General features: G+C 36.0%; 1 protein-coding gene across 3 annotated transcripts; it reads right to left on the bottom strand.

Moving 5' to 3' along the window:
• Positions 1–1,473: 1,473 nt before the first annotated feature.
• On the bottom strand, positions 1,474–11,781 carry LOC139939706 (uncharacterized). 3 transcript variants are annotated; one of them, XM_071935792.1, is made up of 4 exons: positions 11,677–11,781; positions 8,525–8,849; positions 6,387–6,494; positions 1,474–2,696 (listed from the first exon to the last, which is right to left on the bottom strand). In XM_071935792.1, the coding sequence occupies exons 2-4, from the start codon at positions 8,774–8,776 to the stop codon at positions 2,175–2,177; spliced, it is 882 nt and encodes a 293-aa protein (XP_071791893.1). In that variant the 5' UTR covers positions 8,777–8,849; positions 11,677–11,781; the 3' UTR covers positions 1,474–2,174. The 3 variants fall into 3 exon arrangements, with proteins under 3 accessions (XP_071791893.1, XP_071791901.1, XP_071791909.1); XM_071935800.1 differs by lacking the exon at positions 11,677–11,781 and adding an exon at positions 9,157–9,275; XM_071935808.1 differs by lacking the exon at positions 11,677–11,781 and adding an exon at positions 9,002–9,074.
• Positions 11,782–14,320: the final 2,539 nt, after the last annotated feature.

The raw sequence follows: 14,320 nt of genomic DNA, 5'->3' as shown, positions 1-14,320 counted from the left end.
GCCCAACATCACAAGGACGGCCATTTCAATATACACTTGACTCATCGGGCTGTCGATCCAAACCAAATGTCAACAGGGGCACGTTGCCACTAGACTTGTGGACAACACGTCGTTATTGGTCCCACGCGGTGAGACAGTCGAGTTGCAGTGGTGTGCTCGCCCCGCGAACTGCTGGTTGCGCGACTGCAACGCGCTGCCCGACTTGGAGTGGAAGTCGGCAACTAGCAGTTCAGTGACAACTCGACTATCTCACCGCGCGGGACCATTAACGACTTGTCCACAAGTCTACGTTGCCACCTACTCCTGTGGCCGAAATAGGGTTACCTCCTTCTCAGAAGATGTAGGCACTGGTATCGTCCCATGCAGGAGCCTGGATGGTAGAGCAGCATGCACCTCGATCCCCGTTGTGTGTACGGTTAAAGTGCCTTGCTCAAGGACACGCCCCTCGAGTCGATGCCCGTGCCCCCGCCCCCCACCGCATCACACTCTTTGAAATGTGATAACCCTTGCAAGTGTAATATTCCTTTGAAATATTGGCTTAAACCCTTTGAATCATTGACTTAAATGTAATAACCCTTTGAAATATTAATGGCTTCAATGTATTGATCACTTGAAATAATTGGCTTAAATGTGGCAACCTTTTCAAATATTGGCGTAATGTATAACCCTCTGAATATTGGCTTCAATGTTATAACCCCTTTGAAATATTGGGCTTACATTATTTTGATAACCCTTTGAAATATTGGCTTAAAATGTGATAATTTCACTGTTTTAAACCTGTTCCTATGTAACACAGACAACGTTTTAACCCTCAGGTCACTAATGGCCTGTTAAAACAGAAACAACAAATTTTATTTCGCCCCAAATTGCATAAGTTCCCCTCGAAACAAAATGGTGCACTCATTGTGACCCCATAAACATTGTTGCCCTAGTTTTGCGGCTGATAGATTTATGTGCGTTTTTCTGGAAAAAATTAAATTCCGAGAAACGGTCCAAACTACTTTATTATAACCAGGATATGTTTTTTGTGTTCGTACCCTGTTCTGGAAATAGCTTTAGGGAAGCAAAAAATTGTTTTGTTAAAAATAGAAAGAGAGGTGACCAGGTATTTCGTTTTCACACAATGACAGGGGCCAGTTCCGGAAGCTTTCATTTTACTTGCACTTTTCAACCAGCTGTTTCCTCACGGATCGGAACGAAAAGTACTCGATTTTGTCTTCGTAAAAATCAAATAAAATCTTCAATACCTTGTTATTTGGAATTCCTACTAAAATAAAACACTTCCGTCTATGCTGCTTTTAAACTGTAGATCAGATTGTTAGATCAGATTTGTGTGACGACAAAAGTCATCTTACAAAATCAGAAACAGACCTTGGTTATTGTACGGTTATAATACTGTGCATTATTTTACATGAAGGTTTATAGCTAAGATTTTAAACATGTATTGACATCATATAATGTATCTTTCTGATGTATTATACTTGAAGTGATCTCCACTAGTTTAATGGTCAAATGAAGTTACATTCTGACAAGAATGAATTAACATATTTTACCAATGTATTATTGACATATTAAACATGAGAAGTTGAGCACCATTAACAAGTTTTTGTGGACTTTGAAAAAATTATAACAGGGCAAGTTGAAAAGGGGGCCCATCGAAGTTTTAAGCGGGGGTGGGGGTGGGGCTGGGGATATACAATGTGCTTCTCAGCTTAAGAGTAATGAAAGAAAAAAACCTTTATTGCTTAGAATTGTGTGCTTTGAGATGCCTGAGTCAAGGCTCGCAGATTCGGATTTGGGGGTTTAAAAGTTATCTCTTTTCTAAATCTGCATTATATAGGGTGTAGTTATAAAAAGGTTTAATCTAGTAGCAAAAGCTCCCCAGTACTTCTACCAAGTAATTGTTATGGTCATACATACTTTGGGATACCAAAGATATACTTGCCTTCACTGCAGACTGTTGCAAATTGGCTATTATATTAGTACTTTTGAAGTTCTACTAAATTTATTTCTCGAAAACTATCATACTGTTTCTTATATAACTAACAGCACATTATTGGAAGGCATTAAACTTTTTGGTGAAACGTTCGCTCGTAAAAGAGCCCAAGTGAAAACCAGCCTAACATGGAATGTCGAATTCATATACATGTACAATATTGTTTGACATGGTTTCGCTATTTAGTCGCTGAAAAAGACCGCGTGGCTGAACAGAAAGGTTGTTGACTAATTAGTTGATTTGCTGTTGTCATTGGTTGATCGTATTGTTGATGGTGTAGCTGATGCTGTGGATACTGTTGTGGACCTTGGGGTCTGTGTACTTGGTGTAAGTCTGGTTTGTGTTGTGGTGGATGATGCTCCTGTATTGGACGCTGTGGATGCTGCTGCCTCAGAACCTGTTGACGGTGTTGTTGGTGTTGTTGGTGTTGTTGATGTTGTTGATGTGTTTCATTTAGAAGTAGTGGATGTTGATGCTGCCTCTGATATTTCCGTGGTTGTTGATGTTGTTGATGATGTTCAAGACGTGGATGTTTCCCTTGTAGTCGATGTGGAATTTGTTGTTGATTAGATTCCCCAGATTGAACGCCACAGTTCGGTAAATGTTTACACAGAATCTCTTGAAGCTTAAGTTTTTCCTTTTGTAGCTGAGCGATCTCCTTGGCCAAATCCCCATTTTCATCCTCGAGATCATCAGATTCCTGTAGGCGATATAAATCAATACTGCTGTTATTTTACTGCTAAGAGAAGTTTGCGGTCGCACCATGTAAACATCTCTTTTGAAGAACCGGTGGTAACAACTCGACGTTTCGATCAGATAATGCTATTGATCGATTTCAGGAGACTGCTGAACTCCGTTACTTTATTTTCAAATTTCTAGTGTCTGCCTTTGCCTGTTGTATTTTAGGCAATTATTAAGAGTGTATTTCGAACTGCTTTTTCTTTGATTTTGTAAAAGAAAAAGCTCTATTTTTTCACACGAAACCGTATGATGTTATCCAGCGGTGCTCATTTTCGGCACCTTTGGAAACCAAGGACATAAAGGGGAACTAAAATGACTCCATATGGGAATCCTAAAGACTTACAGGTGCTCCACAGGGAATTCTGTGTACACAGTTTATGGGAGGGGAACTGTTAAGTGCAGGGACAAAGAAAATAATGATCCTTAAAGCCAGCGGACACTATTGGTAATTGCCAAAGTCCAGTCTTCTTACTTCCTGTACCTCAACATATGCATAAAATAACAAACCTGTGAAAATTTGAGCTCGATTGGTCGTTGGAGTTGCGAGATAACTATGAAAGAAAAATTCACCCTTGTCACACGAAGTTGTGTGCTTTCAGATGCTTGATTTCGATACCTTAAATTCTAAACTTGAGGTCTCGAAATCAAATTCGTGGAAAACTACTTCTTTCTCGAAAACTACTCCACTTCAGAGGGAGCTGTTTCTCACACAGTTTTATACCACCAACCTCTCCCCATTACTCGTTACCAAGTAAGGTGTTATGCTAATAATTATTTTGAGTAATTACCAATAGTGTCCACTGCCTTAAAGGATCCATTTTTGAGAATGTGTGTAATTATTTGTTTGACATAGAAATTGCCCATAGAGGAAAGTTGTGTGGTTTGCACAATCGAGGGATGCTCTTGAATAGTGTACTGTTTGACCATGACTTCCATACAGTCACTAAATAATCGACTATTTTAACACACAATGCCTATTGTACTTTGTGCCCAATAAGCATGCCCCTTCCATCAAGGGAAGAAATGGGGATTTTTTTAGATCCGGTTCAATCGGGGTAAATGCATCCGGGATAAATTGGATCATCTCTTGGCTCTAATGCAAGGAGGAAAAGAAGCCGAAATCGTGAAATCATGTTTAGACTACAATTATTTGTTTGCGCAATCCGTATGGCAAATAACAATATAAATATAGGGATACAACAATGTTGGGAATTTTTTTTTTTTTTTCTTTTTCTTTTGCCAAACCGGTTCCAATCCTTTGTGTATTTTATCATTATATGATTCATGTTACTATTCTGAAGTTGTATTGGCCCTCCCTTTAAATTTAGGTTTTAGTAATCATAGAATGCGTTCCTGTATTATACTCTTGATACGTTTATATTGCATTATAATCCAAGCATACTGTGGTTGCAAATAAATAAATAAATAAATAAATAAATATACAAATAAAATCACCGGTGAGGGGCTACACTTTTTACAGATTCGGGCTGTCGACCTGAACTGTCACCAGTGTGCACCTTCTCATTAAAGACAGTGGACACTATTGGTAATTGTCAAAGACTAGCCTTCACAGTTGGTGTATCTCAACATATGCATAAAATAACTAACCTGTGAAAATTTGAGCTCAATCAGTCATAGAAGTTGCGAGATAATAAATGAAAACAAAAATAACCCTTGTCACACGAAGTTGTGTGCGTTTAGATGGTTGATTTCGAGACCTAAATTTCGAGTTCTAAATCTGAGGTCTCGAATTCAAATTCGTGGAAAACTACTTCTTTCTCGAAAACTACGTCGCTTCAGAGGGAGCTGTTTCTCACAATGTTTTATACCAGCAACCTCTCACCATTACTCGTAATCAAGAAATGTTTTATGATGATAATTATTTTGAGTAATTTACCAATAGTGTCCACTGCTTTTAAAACAAAACCAACATTTTAAACAAAACAAAACACAAAAGATTTTCTTGAAAATCTGAGCAGTTCAACGTTGTGAAAGTTTATCAAGTTAGTTTTGTTGTTTCTAATTCTTGAAAACGATGAGAGAGGACAGAACGTTCTCTTCCAAAAAACTTCAAATTGGTTCTTTAATTCCCCGTAGAGGGAAGCAAGCAGTATATTTCCTTAATAATAGGATACAATGCTTTTGTTTGTTGTGATATACCAGGAAACCGGAAGAAAACATTCGATTTGGTTTAAGGATTAGGAAAGTAATTTTCGGCTATAACAGTCCTCTCGTTTTAAATATAGCAGGAAGCTTTTTCACTTTGCTTGAAATCATTAGAATTGTGATCGAAATTGAAGCTGGAAATGCTAATAAATTAATTTAAATTCCTGTATATTATCAGTGAAAATGAGTTTGATTCCCTGTAAACTTTAGGAGAAATCGTATAGCACTTATTGTTTGAACTAATTAAATAATAATATTTTTCATTATTCCCATACCACATTGAAACGCTATGTGTTATCTATCGAAGTCACGCTGCCTCTCTTGGACAAAACTGGATCATTTAAAATATTATTGTTTTGTAGCCCTCTGTATTAGTTCTTCATTAGAAGTGTAAAGATGATTGGTTTTCCAAATAGTTATTCCACTCTAAACTTCTCCAACATTTAATTTTACCTTTACCTTCACACTTTTTCTAAAAATAAGCGGACTGTGCATCAAAACCAAAACTGTTAAATTTAGAATTGCATGGAGGTGTTTTAAGAAACAGATCTCTCTGAAACGGACGCTCCAGATTTCGAGGAAAACGAACTACACGCCTTGTTGTACAGTATCCTACGATCCAAACACTTGTCTCAAATGTGGAATATGGAAATACTTCTGGACGATGACCAGATCGTAAGTTAAAGAGTTCAGTAAAACAAACTGCACAACAAAATCGTCGTTATAATCAATGGAACTTTTAGTTGTTGAGAATGAAGTGAGTATGTGTATGATACGTTCAGTAATCACTCTTAAAATTCATGGAAATAACAACTTTTGGTTAGAAGCCTATATCAGATTGCGATGGTATAAAGCATTATTATAGAAATATTTCAGTTCGAAGTAACGCGGTTCTTGAAATAGATACCAGTTTTTATGCCACAATATTTTAATCTGAGAAGCGTTAATGTTAGCAACGCTTGTCAGGTTGTGTCGCTCCGAATTTTTGTTGTTACGATATCTCAAAATCGCGAACACTTTGAAATGAAATGTTCACAGGTTATTTTCGTTGCATGTATATCTAGATTTATAGAGGATTTAAAACAATCAAACGGTTCCAAAAACCAATGTATAAAGACGGGCAACGAAGGCGATTGCCTCCGTGCCCCCTGGGCATTGCCTTGGTGTCCTTAAAATGCTCCAGTAGAAATGTACCCACCAACAAGGAGAAATTGCATTGGTCCCATTGCCCTTTCAAAAACGAAACGTGCAGGCCTGATACTTCACAGAAGTAACGAAGGCGAATACCCTAAACATGCCACCGGTTGCATTGCCTCAGTTGTGCCATTCAAATGCCCCAGTAGACATTTACAAACTCCTCATAGGGCTAAGGATGGCTTTTACGACAGAGAAAATGCCTTGGTGTCATTGCCTTTTCAAAACAAGCATACAGGACAACGCCTTTAACTTTGTTGAGTTTTTTTTTTTTAAGAATAGGACGTACCTGTACGAGTGTAGCGGCTCGTTGTCGACGCCTGTCCCTGCATCGAGCCGCTGCAATACGGTTCCGTTCTCGCTTCTGTTGGATCCTCATCTCGTCCTCAGCCGATAACTTTACATGCAAAATAACAAAAATGCACAGAAATTGTTATTTTTTATGTTTGTGAGACAATAAACTTTATTAAAGAAGGCTTAACTTGTTGTATCTAGATGATGAGATTCCCAACATATTATGCATAAACAAATAACGGTGAACATTTGGGCTCAATATTGGTCATCGAAGTTGAAAGAAAATAACGAAAGACAAAACACACCTGTTAACCAAAATGTCACGCTTTCAGATGCCAACAAAAGGCTTGAAATAATGATGTTACCTCTTTCTCAGAACTATGTTATTTCAGAGGGAACCGTTTACAATGTACTATCAACAGCCCTAGTTGCTAGTTCCCTTAGTAAGTTTGTTATGCTCATAATTGGACACCATTTATATTAAGTAACTACCAAACGTGCCCAGTGCCTCTATTAATTGTGTATCAATCTTAATTACTAAGCCTGACGTAACAATATAAATCGATAGGCGATACTGACAACTCATATTACGATGAATCTTAGTGCTTTGTGAAATCTAACACCGGTGTAAACAAGGAATCGATCACACAGTTAACCATTTGTGACGTTATATCATCGTTTAGATTCGGTTATTGCGGCTTTGGCATTTTTCCGCAAAGCGGATTTCACAAATTTAAACACCTTTAGATACCGGTACCTGCTCTCCAGTGGCAAGGGTTAAAATAATGACAAATAAACCACAGGTATTGCGTTCTCCTTTCTCTTCCTATTAATACGTCCAATCTATACGGATAATATTTCGATAGCCATTTTGTTTGCACTTTGAGCGACCTTTCGATGTGAAATCTAATGAATAATTCGATGTCACAATCAAAGACACACAATATACCGCGTTGTTTTAAAAATTAGAACAAGTTGCGATGACAAGACTTGCACCTTTCACTGTTTTGAATGTAAAGTACGGGAACTCTTACAAAACTTTACAAGAATGGTTGTCACTGGAAACTAGGCCGTGACACTTGTGTCCTAAAGCAAGGCACTTAACCATTGCTTCGTCTTTCGGATGGGACGTGCAGCCGTTGGTCCCATGTGTTGTGTAACGCATGTTAAAGAACCAAGTGCACTTGTAAACCCTTATAAGGTGCTAACTAATTGGGTCCCAGAATTCATCACTGCAATAACCTATCTTTCTGAAAGTTTGTATATACTCAGCGCCTTGAGTACCTTGTTTGGTAGATACGTGCGCTATATAAGACTTCGATATTATGATAATAATTAGGCGCCAAGTCAGCATACTATGCTCACCATGATGTACAAAATTCTCAAGAGAATATTATTATCTGATTCCTAAAAACAATCGTTCAACAAGAGGACACAAGCAAGTAACAGGCCTACAAGCCCCCCCCCCCCCCCCCCCCTAGAGAAAGAGACGTAATTTTTCGCTCGGAATTTTGAATCCGATAAAGGTTTCAGGCATGGAGCCATTCTCATGTATCTGAAAGCACACAAATCTGTACCACAATATTATGTTTTTTTCCTGTCATTATATTCCTGCAACTTCGATGACCAATTGAGCCCAAGTTTCTACAGTGTTTGTTTCATTATTTTCTTACAAATCAATGACCAATAATCGAGCAAAAATGTCCACTTGCCGTTAAAGGTTTAATGGAGGATAGAGCTGAACAAAAAAATGTGATGTGTGATTAACCACCATGATACACGAACTAACAAACCTGTGAACATTTTGGGCAAACCGTTGTGCGAGCCAGGGAGAGTGAAAAAAACATTTACAATTGTCAGAATATATAAGCACATTGCCCTCAATTTGTGCTGTCAACAACCGAAGTCAGTTGTTTTTAAAAGGTTTTTATGTACAGTTTTCTCTAAAATGCCATTTCAGAGGGAAATATTTCAATATTTTCCCCATTTTCAATACCGTTTTAACGGTATTGTAAAATAAGAATTATTTGGTGGTTAATATGAATTTCTTCGACTGAACGAAAATAAACACCTCAAAACACCAATTGTCCTCACGAAAACAAAATACATGTATTAAGAAAACAAAATATCTACCGTGTAATTCTCGCAGTCCGTGGTCTCCTCGTTGCTCCTGATCTCTCCCCGGTCGTCCATGCCGTCTCTTGGCGTATCTCCCCCCTGTGTCGATCCCCTCTCGGACTCGCTCTCTCGTTCTTGGTCGTTTCTCGATGACACGTTGACCGTGAATTCTCTCTTCTGGCCATGGGGTCCCTCGGCCATATTGAACCCACTGCCTGGTGATCGGCCACGCTGCTCGTGCATGTTGTCGTACAGTATTGTAACCATACTCCACTTGCAATAATAGTGAAGAACTGCTAGCCGCTTTCAAAAGTTCCGGGTTTATACTACAAAATTTGCTCTAATAAAGGAATTCACCGGGAAATAACGAGGGAAACAAATACACTCATTAGCATGCGTCATGGTGTAAGAAATAAATCAATTTCATCTTCACTCTTCTAAAAAAAAGAAAAAACCCCAGCTTAGAACACTTAGGCAGGGTTACAGTCGTACCAGAAGGTGCCACACGGAACTCCTTCGAGCTACACTCCTTTACAAAGATTTCGCAGAAGCTTTTGGGTGTAAAATCATCACCCCACTGTATAACCTGTTTCACAAACAATTGATCTTTTACAATCCAAACTGGGACAAGATCACCCAGAACTCACCTTCAAACGAATAGGTCCAAACACTCAACGGACCAATGAGCCTTTATTCCTCAGAAGAAAAGATTGCGATGAGTTCTTTTTTATTCTTCTTCGCAACTACGCGCAAAAAGCACCGTAAAACTTGTCATGAATGGGGTTGCCGATGACACTCCCCATTAAGGTACAAATCCCTGGATGTTTGAATCTCTTTTATGAGCAACTATAATATAGGATGCCACTTTATAGGACGGCACAGAATTTAGATGAAGGAAGCTCGGGAACATTTTGAGAAGGTTGTGTTACATGCTATAGAGGAAGCAATCAGAAGTATTAGACTTCCCTGTCCTTTTAACTGGAAATTAAGAAACATTCGTAGAGATGGAGGTTAATTGGAAATTACTTATTTTATTGGAATGAACTTTCCAACCTGAACTTCTTAGTGAGTGTATTGGAATGAACTTTCAAAGCAAGCTGAGCTTCAATAGAATAACATCGAACATGACAAAGTACATTCAGTGGACAGGGTAAATCTCAACACATCCACATAATCGTAAAACGTTTTCTTTTGTGTCAAAATAATGCGCTGCAACTCAAACTAGCCAATCCCTTCTCCAGATATGCACAGCGGTGTGGATGTACCCCCTTCCATTTGACTTTCTGGATCCGCTCCACTACATCCATCTACTATTCAAACCTATACGATTTGGTCCAATTTAGAATTTGCAAAGTAAACATTCACACTACAGACCTATGCTTATTTCCAATATCCAATAACGAAGTAGCAAACAGAGAATGCCTGTAAAAACTTATTCGATTGTCATATCGAAATTAAAGAGTAGAAAAAACCTGTGTGAATAATTATGTCTAATACAATGTCCAAAATAAAAATAACTTTTCTGTCACCAAACCGCTATAACAGGTTTCTCAAACATCATGGAGTTTGAAGTTTGAACGAATGGATTCAATGAAATCCAAAATCAATCAAATTAAAGATGCAGTTTCTATAAGCCTCAATGAAACATGCTCTTTAAAGACACGAATATAGATACTATACCAATTTCAACATAACAATACATGTATTGTAGTCTAAAGGTAATATCAAAGTCAAACCGCTGTGACTATTCAGTCAGGCTTGCACCTGTCATAACTGTTTTATTGCTTCGTCATTTCCGTATCACAGGATAAACTTTGGTCAAGGTGTGATTCTGAGTGGACAAACATTTTGCAATTATTTGTCACTTTACGTTTCAGTGTGAAATAAGATGAGCAAGAACGTAGGTGTAAAGTTTTAATCTATAGGACCATGTCTGTTTTTGACTATTGTGGTCCCGTTGAAGTGCTTTATTTCTTTGCAATGCATTTTGTTTTTGCGATTTCATTATAGAGCTGTTATGCAGAAAATATTCTGCTTAGCAGAAACGAGCAGGAAACCAGGCACAAATTATACATGTGACATGGTAGCTTGACTGGTTATTCTGTTAAGCATAATTTTGTGCTTAGCAGCTTGTTGTGCATTTCATTTTATTTGTACCATTCACCGGTGGTACCATTAATAGTGAAAACAGTATTATGTTGGTACAGCATATAAAACGACTATGCATCGTGTTATCTTATCACAGTCAGGTCCCAAGTTGCTTTACAGATTTCTGCTTATCTAAGCAGGAGACCATTTACAAATGGTATACATGTAAACTGGTATTTTGGATGGTAATCCTTATTCTGGTAAGCATGATGTTGTTGTACTTAGCTAGCTTTTATGCCTGCATGAGTTAAGCAGCTCTCTTTGAATTTGGGCATGGGCTCATTTCGAATCCAACTAAAAGGCATCGAGAATAATTGGCAGAGCTTACCTTGAATCAAGATAAGGTACAGCGTTGATATTGTTCACACATAACAACAATACCACATCTACTGCTATTCATACCTTCATTGAGTCAATATAAGGTACGATATTCGTAATTATCTACTGGCAAGTATACCACGTCTCAATTCGGCACATGCACAAAACTGCGGTGTTGATAGGATGTCAAAGTATTAAAGGAACACGTTGCCTTGGATCGGACGAGTTGGTATATAAAAAACGTTTGAAACCGTTTGTTATGAAATGTATATGGTTAGAAAGATGTTTTAAAAATAGAATATAATGATCCACACAAGTATCACTCAAAGTTGCACGGTTTTCTTTTTACGTCGCGAACTATCACGGTCGGCCATTTATGGGAGTCAAAATTTTGACTCCCATAAATGGCCGACCGTGTTATTGGACGAGGTAACAAGAAAACCACGCAATTTCGAGGCATATTTGTGTAGATCATTGTATTCTACTTTTACATCATCTTTCTAACCATATGCATTTTATAACAAACGGTCACAAAACGCTTTTCAAAGACCAACTCGACCGATCCAAGGCAACGTGTTCCTTTAATCGCACTGTAATTATGTCAACATACAATTTTATTTCAAACGTCAACTATTTCTCATAATTTCTAGGATATTACCGATAACTCTCTTTGACTAAAATATTAAAAATAATGAACTTACAAATATTTGTAAACTGGCAAGCTGATGGGTAGATGAAAAATTACACAAATCCACTATACAGATATCGACTTCACATCGTAGACCGGTTACGCACTCTGTGTTGTCAGGTAGCACTGGCGGCCATTACGTATAGATAAGGGAATTCACGCGGATCTGTTTTGACTGAGTGGGTTCCGAGAACTGTTCAAATGGGAACTACGTGCCTGAGTTCGAGGGGCTATCATAAAGATGCTGTTGAAACACGAAAAAAAAATGGATCAATTTAGTTATTAAATTGTTATATCTGATATTGCTCTAAATGTGTCAATTTCAAATGGCAGAAGGAGAATAATTATGAGTTAAAAACTTTTGGCCCATTTTCTTTTGGTCATTTTGTATAAGTGATTGTTGACGAGAAATCCAATCCCATCATCTTACTATACGCTCCATAGGCACTAATTAAATGCTGACTACTTTGAGGTGCTACACAAGAAAAGAAAACAAACACAACAAATAAACAAACAAACACATGCACTGACAAACAAGCAAACAAACAAACAAACAAACAAACACACAAACAAACACAAACAAACAAACAAACAAACAAACAAACAAACAAACAAACAAACAAACAAACAAACAAACAAACAAACAAACAAACAAACAAACAAACAAACAAACAAACAAACAAACAAACAAACAAACAAACAAACAAACAAACAAACAAACAAACAAACAAACAAACAAACAAACAAACAAACAAACAAACAAACAAACAAACAAACAAACAAACAAACAAACAAACAAACAAACAAACAAACAAACAAACAAACAAACAAACAAACAAACAAACAAACAAACAAACAAACAAACAAACAAACAAACAAACAAACAAACAAACAAACAAACAAACAAACAAACAAACAAACAAACAAACAAACAAACAAACAAACAAACAAACAAACAAACAAACAAACAAACAAACAAACAAACAAACAAACAAACAAACAAACAAACAAACAAACAAACAAACAAACAAACAAACAAACAAACAAACAAACAAACAAACAAACAAACAAACAAACAAACAAACAAACAAACAAACAAACAAACAAACAAACAAACAAACAAACAAACAAACAAACAAACAAACAAACAAACAAACAAACAAACAAACAAACAAACAAACAAACAAACAAACAAACAAACAAACAAACAAACAAACAAACAAACAAACAAACAAACAAACAAACAAACAAACAAACAAACAAACAAACAAACAAACAAACAAACAAACAAACAAACAAACAAACAAACAAACAAACAAACAAACAAACAAACAAACAAACAAACAAACAAACAAACAAACAAACAAACAAACAAACAAACAAACAAACAAACAAACAAACAAACAAACAAACAAACAAACAAACAAACAAACAAACAAACAAACAAACAAACAAACAAACAAACAAACAAACAAACAAACAAACAAACAAACAAACAAACAAACAAACAAACAAACAAACAAACAAACAAACAAACAAACAAACAAACAAACAAACAAACAAACAAACAAACAAACAAACAAACAAACAAACAAACAAACAAACAAACAAACAAACAAACAAACAAACAAACAAACAAACAAACAAACAAACAAACAAACAAACAAACAAACAAACAAACAAACAAACAAACAAACAAACAAACAAACAAACAAACAAACAAACAAACAAACAAACAAACAAACAAACAAACAAACAAACAAACAAACAAACAAACAAACAAACAAACAAACAAACAAACAAACAAACAAACAAACAAACAAACAAACAAACAAACAAACAAACAAACAAACAAACAAACAAACAAACAAACAAACAAACAAACAAACAAACAAACAAACAAACAAACAAACAAACAAACAAACAAACAAACAAACAAACAAACAAACAAACAAACAAACAAACAAACAAACAAACAAACAAACAAACAAACAAACAAACAAACAAACAAACAAACAAACAAACAAACAAACAAACAAACAAACAAACAAACAAACAAACAAACAAACAAACAAACAAACAAACAAACAAACAAACAAACAAACAAACAAACAAACAAACAAACAAACAAACAAACAAACAAACAAACAAACAAACAAACAAACAAACAAACAAACAAACAAACAAACAAACAAACAAACAAACAAACAAACAAACAAACAAACAAACAAACAAACAAACAAACAAACAAACAAACAAACAAACAAACAAACAAACAAACAAACAAACAAACAAACAAACAAACAAACAAACAAACAAACAAACAAACAAACAAACAAACAAACAAACAAACAAACAAACAAACAAACAAACAAACAAACAAACAAACAAACAAACAAACAAACAAACAAACAAACAAACAAACAAACAAACAAACAAACAAACAAACAAACAAACAAACAAACAAACAAACAAACAAACAAACAAACAAACAAACAAACAAACAAACAAACAAACAAACAAACAAACAAACAAACAAACAAACAAACAAACAAACAAACAAACAAACAAACAAACAAACAAACAAACAAACAAACAAACAAACAAACAAACAAACAAACAAACAAACAAACAAACAAACAAACAAACAAACAAAC

Source organism: Asterias amurensis, chromosome 1, assembly GCF_032118995.1.
Source record: "Asterias amurensis chromosome 1, ASM3211899v1".
Classification (NCBI taxonomy): Eukaryota; Metazoa; Echinodermata; class Asteroidea; order Forcipulatida; family Asteriidae; genus Asterias; species Asterias amurensis.
The sequence above is the reverse complement of the archived record's forward strand: the minus strand, read 5'-3'. Positions and strand labels throughout refer to the sequence as shown.

Bases quoted from the DNA above. Each gene is read 5' to 3' on its own strand.
- LOC139939706 (XM_071935792.1), bottom strand. From the start codon at position 8,776: ATGGTTACAATACTGTACGACAACATGCACGAGCAGCGTGGCCGATCA. The intron at 6,495-8,524 runs GTAGATATTTTG...TTGCATGTAAAG, and splicing joins CGGACTGCGAGAATTACACG to TTATCGGCTGAGGACGAGAT. The intron at 2,697-6,386 runs GTACGTCCTATT...TATCGCCTACAG, and splicing joins GAGCCGCTACACTCGTACAG to GAATCTGATGATCTCGAGGA.